The sequence below is a fragment of the Vigna angularis genome, chromosome 1 (assembly GCF_016808095.1).
Source record: "Vigna angularis cultivar LongXiaoDou No.4 chromosome 1, ASM1680809v1, whole genome shotgun sequence".
In the NCBI taxonomy this organism is placed as follows: domain Eukaryota; kingdom Viridiplantae; phylum Streptophyta; class Magnoliopsida; order Fabales; family Fabaceae; genus Vigna; species Vigna angularis.
Genome location: NC_068970.1, coordinates 39,856,308 through 39,866,016, shown reverse-complemented (window position 1 = coordinate 39,866,016; position 9,709 = coordinate 39,856,308). Strand labels below are relative to the sequence as shown.

The window sequence follows — 9,709 nt, the reverse complement described above, 5'->3', positions numbered from 1 at the left end:
TAATAATAAAAAGGACATATCTGCCAAGATACATCTATACTCTACTCTGTGCAGATGTTGTCAGGATATGACAAGCTCGACATAAAACAAGCTCGCCTAGTAGAAACCTTGGCTTTGGTTTTGAAGTTTAACTAAATAACATGAAAAGAAGAAGTTTTTGTGAATGGAAAACTAATAAAGAAGTCTCTGTGTATGGAAAACTAACGAAAATGTCTTAGTATGGAAAGTTGACTCTAAGCTAGGAAAACACCTAGCAAACCAGCTAGTTCAGAAACACCAAACACTAAGATAGAAAACCCTAAACTAGGAGACCAACCTCAAGATAGAAAATAGACACCAAACACTAAGGCCTTGTTCACTTGAAGGGATTTGGGGGAGAGTAATTGAAAGGGATTTGAGAGGATTTGAAGATAAATTTTTTTTGTTGTTTATTTGAGTGAATTTGGAGGTAAATTAGAGTGTATTTGGAAGTAAAATTTGTGAGAATTAGTATAGGATTTTATTGACGTGAAAAATTAAAAAAATTTACTTGAAATCTGATTTGTCTTCATCAATTAGCAAAGTTGTAGAGAGGGATTTAACAAATAAATTTACAAAAAATGAAATATTTTGTTCACGGGAGCACTTAATTCAATGGGTAAGAGGGATGACTTATAATTTAGGATTTGTTGTGGTAATAGTAAGATCTGACATAGCTACTGGTGTACGGGGAAGAAAAACGTTCATCATACTTGGATGTGAAAGAGGGGGAAAATATAGGAAATACAAAGCTAATGTAGTGGCTAGTGTATACGGCACTTGTAAATGTGAATGTCCGTTTAGATTAAAGGGTAAACCATGTTCAGATGGGGCCGGATGGGTGTTGAAGGTGATGTGTGGACATCACAACTATGAGTTGGCTGAAACTTTAGTTGGTCACCCTTATGCTGACAGGTTAAATACGAGTGAGAAGTCATTACTGGTTGATATGACAAAGAGTAAAGTTACACCTGCAAATATTTATTAACACTCAAACAAAATAATGATCGAAATGTTACAACGATTAAACAAATCTACAACGCAAGGCATGCGTATAAACGATCATTAAGAGGGTCCAGAACTGAACTACAACAAATTATGATGTTGTTGGATCGGGATAAGTACATTCACTAGAGTAGGTGTGCTGATGATTCAGAGGTTGTAACTGACTTGTTTTGGACACATCCTGATGCGGTCAAATTGTTAAACTCATTTAATGTTGTATTTTTGATGGATTCCACATATAAAACAAATAGATATAGACTTTCATTGCTTGAGATTGTGGGTATGACGTCTACAGGGATAACCTTCTCAGCAGCATTTGCTTTCTTGTCTACTCAAAGGCAGAGTAATTTCACATGGGCTTTGGAAAAGCTAAAAGGTTTATTTTTAACATCTGAGGGTGGTCCTAAAGTCATTGTCACTGACCAAGACTTGGCTTTGATGAATGTCATTGCAAATGTATTCCCTGAGTCATATCAGATGTTATGTCGGTTCCACATCCTTAAAAATGTTAAAGCTGAATGCAAAATGTTAGTTCATTCTACTGAGGTTTCGGAAGTGTTGATGGATGCATGGGAAAATGTGATGGATTGTGCTGATGAAAGCTTGTTTGCTGAGTATGTGAATGATTTTCAATACGCAAGCAGTTCATGGCCTTTGTTCTTTGAATATGTCAATCAGACTTGGATTATTCTGTACATCACATACTTTGTAAAGTTCTGGACGAACAAAGTAATGCATTTAGGGAACACAACCACAAATAGGTATGTTGTAATGTTATTTTATTTATTTGCACTTGTTGAAGGTTTTTTTTTTGTTTCAGGGCTGAATCTGCTCATTGGAGTCTGAAGAAAGTTCTGGGCAATAGTATGGGTGATTTGTGTTCTTGTTGGGATAATATTCATAATGTCATTATCCTACAACACAACAAGATTAAGGCGTCATTTGAAAGTAGTTTGTTGCTCACGAGTGACCATTTTAAAGGCTACAAATATAGAGAACTTATTGGACGTGTGTCTCGATATGCATTGAATCTCATTGCTAAGGAATTGAAAATAGTGAAGTAGATAGGATTGAACTCCTCAAAGTGTGGATGCGTATTGAGACGTACATTTGGTGTCCCATGTGCATGTGAATTAGCACGATATGATCCTAGGATGATCCCTATAGGTGAATTTCATATCATGTGGCGAAGATTGCATTTCTCAAATGTTGAATTAAATGAAACTGAGCCTTAGTTATCCATTAAAGATGAGTTGAAACAAGTAGAAGAACGATTCAATGAGGTTGACGTTGGCGGTAAAGTCACCATCAAGCAGAAGTTACTTGATATTGTTTGTCCTACATTGACATCAATGGTCCCTCCATTACATAAAGTCAAGACAAAGGGTGCACAAAAAAGTAAAGTTAAACGAAGTGAAAGGTCTACTACGCGGGATCCATCATATTTTGAGTATGTGGACGCCTTTCATTCAACCATAGAATCTTCATCTATGAGAAGTAAATTACAATCAAAGCCAAAAGCAATGAAGAAAAGGAGAGTTCCAATGATAGACCAGTTTCATTCTACTACTCACCCCTTCATTGTGGACGTTGTTGATGTTGTGGCTGATGGTCACTGTGGGTATAGATGCATTGCTGCATTGTTGGGACTCGGAGAAGATTCATGGCCCGTTATTAGGAATGAGTTGTACAAAGAACTCAGTGCATGGCGTGATGAATATGCAAGCCTAGTAGGAGGCTATGATAGACTAGAAGAACTGAGGAACTCTTTGTTGGTGCAATCACCATCGGCGATAAGTGTTTCCCGTTTTATGTAGTTTATTTATTACATTTGTTTTTTTCTAACAACTTCTTTTATTCATAACAGGCTAACATGAACAAGTGGATGACATTACCAGACATTGGTTATGCAATTGTTAACCGATATAACGTTATCTTAGTGTGTTTGTCATACTCTCAAAATTATACTATCTTCCCACTACGTTCCAAACCACCTTCTAATATAACTCAACATCGCTTAATTTGTATAGGACATGTTCATGGATGTCATTTTGTGCAGGTAAGTGCATTTTTTTATGATTTCATTTTAAAATTACTTATCACTCAATTAATTATTGTAATTTGTATAATGCAGGTTAAGCTACAAGAAGGTTGTCCGTTGCCCATGGTGAATATCATGTCCTCAACCCACTGTTATCCTGAGGCACGAGCGTGGTCATCTATTTATACTAGTAGGATGCACGCATTTGAACAGTTGATGGACATAACAACATCTTATGTTGACTTAGGTGATTCGTGATATTTATATTATGTATGAAGATATGTAAAAATACACTATTATATTTTGTTATTTAAGTACTTATTATCAGTATTCGTGATATTTATATTATTATTATTCGTGATATTTATGTAGTATTTATTTATGTATGAACATATTTATATTATCAGTATTCGTGATATTTATATTAGTTGTTGTTAATTAAGTTCTTATTTTTTTCCACTTAAACATATAAATATTTGATCATCTATATAACCAATATAAAAGAACATGTAACTCAAAATGAAAACATTGAAATTATACGAAATTATAAATGTCTATTACAAATACAAAGAAAATATGATGTCAAATAATACATAATGAGAAAAAGGAAATATAAAGTCCTGTAATACATAATAAAAAAATGAAATACAAAGTCGTATCAATTAGACGTCGACCGTCTACCACGCACATGCCTCTGCCCTCTCCTAGTCGGGGAATATTCGTCGATGCCCTCATTAGCTATCTGAAGCAGGTCCACTGACACCTGATGTGCAACAGTATCCTCGGTCACATGACGACACGATATCAAGGACTGTAACATTCTCGCCATTTGCCTAAATCTAGCCTGCATTATAATTATATCAAACAATTAAATAAACAAGGTGATCAAAATTTAATAATATAAGCAATGAAAAATAACATACCAGGGCGCCAGATGGTGAAGGTGGAGACGATCTATGATGGGGTTGTGCCTCCTGTGGAACATCGGGGCGCTGTCTAGGCGCAAGAGTCGGTCGCGCGTCATCTACAGCAGCAATAATATAAGGATGTGAAACCCTCTTGAACCACTGAATGTACCCATCGACATAGTCAGAAGGGGATGTTGCATGTTTGACATTACTCACAACGTGAGCTCTGAAGTGCAACCAAACATGATCAATGGCCACTACATCTGCATCTGGAACCGTAGTCGGTGATCGTGGAATGTCTTGCTGAAACCCAAATTGCTTCAGCACACGCTCAGGAAAATGACGACAAAGGGTGTCACCAATCCGAATCCATCCAGAATACATACAGATGCCGAAGAATGGCCAAATGCCCCGATGCCCCTCATACGGATGCCATACAACTCCACTGTATGTCAGCGCATCCAACTGTCACCGAATCTCTGCGAGAGTGGAACTCTGCCTAGGGCTCTTCCACCTCATGGCACGTGGTATGGTATCATCGTAAGAAGTCACCAACCGCCTCCTCCCCATGCCAGGGAAATGTTTGTATATCCAACTCTAAAAAAATAATTATTCAATTAAATTACATCCAAGTTCGAACATGGAAATAAATACATGAAATAAATGTCAAAGTTATAACTGTACCTAAAATAGAGTCAAATATCCAGCCATCTGCTTCGCGGAGGCGAGACTCGCATCCCCGAGCTGCTCGTACAAATAGGCGAGTGCAGCAACACCCCAGGCATATCTGCCACACGCGTGTACGTCTCTAAATAACAATAAGTAAGACACGCGTATAGAACTGGCACTCTTATTTGCAAAAATCGTGCATCCTACTAGATGCAACAAATATGCTCTAGCAGCATAGTCCCAATGCTGCGACTCACACCTCTGAACATATATCTCTCTAAGCCAGCTGAGTCTGACTTTCGGATCACGTGCGCCCTCCATCTCAGCACCTGCTGTGCCACCATCAACGCCGAGCAGTTGCACAAGGGCTGTACGAGCCTCCTCAAACTCCAACTCCTCCAAATCACACATTTGTCCCATCACGGGCAGGTGAAGTAATGTCGAGACCTCATCAAGAGTAATCGACATCTCCCCTATAGGGAGATGGAAACTACTGGTCTCAAAATGTCACCTCTCCATGAATCCGAGGAGTAACCCCTTATCAACTAATCATAACAAATCCCTGTAAGAGGCATCAAACTGGAATTCAACACAATGTCTTGAATTCCCTCGTGGCATGGTCCTAACTTATTTACTTTTTTTTCCGTGGGAGATCAACTTCAGTGTGTCCCCTCGATCCTACACATCAATATTTAATAAAATTTCTATTAAAAAAATAATAAAATAAATTTTATTTTTGCACTCACTCGGCCTTTGGAAATAGCATAAGCTACATGCTGAACATAGTGCGTCAGCAATGAATGATCGTGTGGACCTCCAGGAAATCCACCGACATCCTCTTGTATGTCATGAACATCCGCATGCTCCTCCTCATCGTCATCGTCGTTAGGGGCCTCAAATGCATTCTCCTCACCATGAGTCTCATACGCCTCATATGTTTGTTCCTCAACGGCTCGCTCCTCAACTATGGGGTCATCCTAGATAGGAGCTGCCCGACTTCTACGAGCAGAAACGGTAGGTCTTCTCCGAGCTTCGCCCTACGACGAACTCTCTCCTCGAGAACTCTCACCTCGAGAATTAAACGATGCACCACATGTTCTTGTCATTTCTAACAATAATTTGTTTGTTTAATTTCAAAAATTAAGAAAATTATTGTTTTAAATATCATTAATAAACTATAAAAAATACAATTCAAAATAAATTAAACTAATAATAATTAATTTATTAACTACAACAAAAATTAAATAAAAGAAACAATTAGCTAATTAATTAAAAATATATATTTAAATACATTTCCATTTAATTATTATTAAATTAATTATTATTACAAATACAAATTTACTATAAATAAATTAAATACAAATATAAATTTACTAATATTAAATACAATTAAATTAATAATATTTATTTCAAAAAATAAAAATAATTTAAATATATAAAAGTTTTCGTATCTAATTCTTACTCAATTCATTTAGAAACTACAAATAAAAAAATTTATAAAATATTCAAATAATAATCTAAGTCAAAGAAAATCTAAAAATAACTATATATATATATATATCAAATAACTATATTTAAAAAAAAATTAACAAAAAATATATCAAATATATAAATATATATTCCAGTTATAATAATTCTAAAAATAATTAAAATATTAAAATATTAAAGAAAAAAAAATACAACATCTGTGAGCCAAAACGAATGTGAGATATCCGATTGGCCTTCAACGGATATCCCACATCCATCGGACATCCGTCGAAGGCAAACGGATGTCCCACATCCGTTTTGGCCTTTCGTAGACACTGTTCATATGCTTAATAACCAGTCAAGCAGAGAAACAGAAAGCACCGAGAATGGTGAACGGAGAACCAACCTGGACGCCGCAGATCCACGTTCCTCCACGCCAGATGAACGGCCTCCTCCGCAGCAACTGCTGCTCCACACCAAACGGTCGTCTAAGGAAAATGAAAAAGAAAGAAATGGAGGAAGAGTGAAACGGAGAGGTTGCAGACGGAAGAGAGAGAGGTTGTAGACGGAAGAGAGATTGTTAAACGGAAATGGAAGATGGAATGATAGGTACAAGGAGTAAATAGGAAAATTAGATTTAAATAAATTAAAATAGTAAAAGTAAAAAATTTTAATCTGAGAATATAATTGGAATTAAAGAAAATTGGGGAGGTGGAGGGAGAAAGTTGTGGTGGTGGAGGGAGCAACACCCAATTTCTTTCTTCAAAACGCACAACTTCAGCTTCATTTCAGCCCATATTGCTTTCATGTGCAGCCCAATCCTGAAATTTTAATTCAATTATGAACAAATTTTGAATGAAGTATTAAAAAATTTCTGAGTATTAAAAAATTGAATTCACACACCACGTCACGTACTCCTTAACGCCGTTTTCTGAAATTGACGGAAAGGATTTATTTGCATCAAATTAACAAAAATAAGGATCTAATTAAGACTTCAAATATAACATGGACCTATTTCAAATTTGGGACGAAAATAGGGACCTATTGAGACATTAAACCAATAAAAAAATATGAATGGAGACAAAAAGAAATGGAAAAAAATGAGATTAAAAGAGTGACTGTAACATCCCAAAATTATACAGTCATCAACTATATACTTAGAATAATCACATATATTAATAATTCAAAACAGTTTTAAACAAAGGGAACGACACTAACGAAAGAGGCCGAACGACCATTAATGTACATAATTTAACGAGCGTTCACAAAATAAAAGAGGACGAACGGTTTACAAAAACTACTACCGAACGTCCTAATATTTACACAAACAGAAAGAGCGCTCGCTCACAGCCGCTCGCTATTCTAACTACGCTATCTAAAAACCGAACGCCCTTACTGTTCGGCCTTCACTTCTACTTCTACGAGGTTGGCGTCCTCCAAATTTTCTTCTTCCAGTGTTTCTTCCAGTAACGCCTCTCCGTCTGCTCACATCCACACGGATGATCATTGCATAGACAAAACGAAGGTTCAAGGACGAACGACAACACAAGGAAATACACAGGGTAAGCTTATTGAATTTAATTCAAACCAAAACATACATTTTATACATATCAATTCCAGCAAGTAAGTTCACAACATATACATTCAATTCATACATAAATTTCATCCAAAATCCTGATACTAGACCGACCGTCCGGACTGTATGAATCCTGTGTAGCTAAGGCGTCCGTGCACTCAGGTGGTGTAACTGGAATGCTCATCAGTAGCCACCTAAGGTTAGTATGTTCTGTCCAAGTTACAGTTATGGACTAGACCTCCTGCCATTCCCACACATGACATGCTCCTCTCTACTTGAGAACGGGCACTCACGGAATATCAGGATGGATCACCATCTAAGCTTACCACGTTCATACTTACAAATCTCAATATCCATTCAAGAGTCGTTCCACCCTGGAACGCTCGTTCAAATCCAAAAATCACAATTTCAGTTCTCATAGTGTTCGCACATCTTAATTTATCCTCTTGAATACATTTTCATTCTATGTTTCACTTTCTTAAAAAGACGAACGTTCACTCCTCTTCATAACGAGGACGAACGTCGAGGGCGAGACCGAGAAAGACTTCTTTGAATCAGTTCAATGAACTGACTCTAGTACGATCGTAAAATACTTAGAATAATTTAAGTTCAATGACTCTGGAAAGAATCCAATGGATAGATACATCACAAACTTGTTTGGATAAAATAAACCGAACACGATTTAATTCAGGAGACAAACCGCCAGTCAATGACCGAGCGCGAAAATAGGCGTTTAATAAATTTTTGGACGAACGTCACTGAAAACTTGGACGAACGTCCCTAGTTCTATTGGACGAACGCTATTTTAAATTTATAGACGAACGCTTATGGAATTCAGGACGAACGCTATTTTCGCTCGTTGCGATTTACGGAAATGGACGAGCGTTCGGTCTGAGACCGAGCGCCTCTTAGGACGAACGCTCAATAGATGACCGAGCACTAATTTAAAACGAACGCTCGATATAAGACCGAGCGGTACAATCTGAGTTTAATTATCTAACATCGTTGGTCACTACTAGGATGAGCCGAACGCTCAAACCTAGACTCTCACAAGGGGACGCTCGTTCTTAAGTCGAATCCTTTCCAAATGAAAGAATTCCTACTCTAAATCATTTTCAGGGAAAACCGAACGGTAGAAGACCGTTCGATGACGAGCGTGCATTATCAAAGTAAGGACTGTTATGTTTTCCAGATTTTTCTTCTACAATAACCACATTTTTCATACGATTCATATCTTATAATTTATCTCCACCATAAATCTCATACATTATAGAATTTATATTATTATACATCAGTTCATACTTTATACATCATATCAAAATATCAAATTACATACTTTATAAGGTTCTCATTAATCATTCATGCCAAGCAACCATCAACATACGAATCAACCAATGCATACCATATTCATTCATTGTAAAAGCGATCGTTCATAACTAATACATCCGCATACATCTCATGCATATAATCCATATCGAACATGCATACAACACACACAGTATAAATTAAATCACAATAAGCTTCCCTTACCCGGATTCAGTAGCGAACGTCCTAAAGAGTGGATCTTGACTCGTCTAAAAGAAGCTCTCTCAACGTTTCTCTTAAGCTCTCCAACTAAACTAACCAAAAGGAAAGGAAGGGCTTAGCCTACACCGTTGCATGCAGCTGAAAACAGTTTACAGGAACTCCAGAAACGATCGCCCCAGTGAAACTTACCAGAACTGGAAGTTGTTCGGTTCAATATGGAGCTCTCGGTGCAGGGAACGTCCTCACGGTGCTGAAACGTGAACGGAGCAGGGAATGGTGAGTTGTTTAAGAGAGAAGGAGAAGAGTTCTAGAGAGAAGGTGGAGGATTTGAAAATTCAGAGTTTGGAGAAGAAGACGAAGTGTGCAGAAGAGTGGGGAAGAGTTTTTTCTGAAAATTAATTTCTCTCCCCACTTAGGACGAACGTCCACTCGCCTGCTGCCACTTGGATTCCATTAAGGTTTTAGAATGTTCCAACACGACACTTGGCAATCGCATGC

The 9,709-nt window shown here is 37.2% G+C and overlaps 1 protein-coding gene across 1 annotated transcript; it reads left to right on the top strand.

Annotated features, from left to right (window-relative positions):
* The first annotated feature begins 646 nt into the window (after positions 1-646).
* On the top strand, positions 647-3,322 carry LOC108327167 (uncharacterized). The gene is made up of 6 exons (XM_017560901.1): positions 647-977; positions 1,319-1,784; positions 1,844-2,078; positions 2,259-2,798; positions 2,891-3,082; positions 3,158-3,322. Exons 1-6 carry the CDS (start codon positions 647-649, stop codon positions 3,320-3,322), a joined length of 1,929 nt encoding a protein of 642 aa, XP_017416390.1.
* The last annotated feature ends 6,387 nt before the right edge of the window (positions 3,323-9,709 follow it).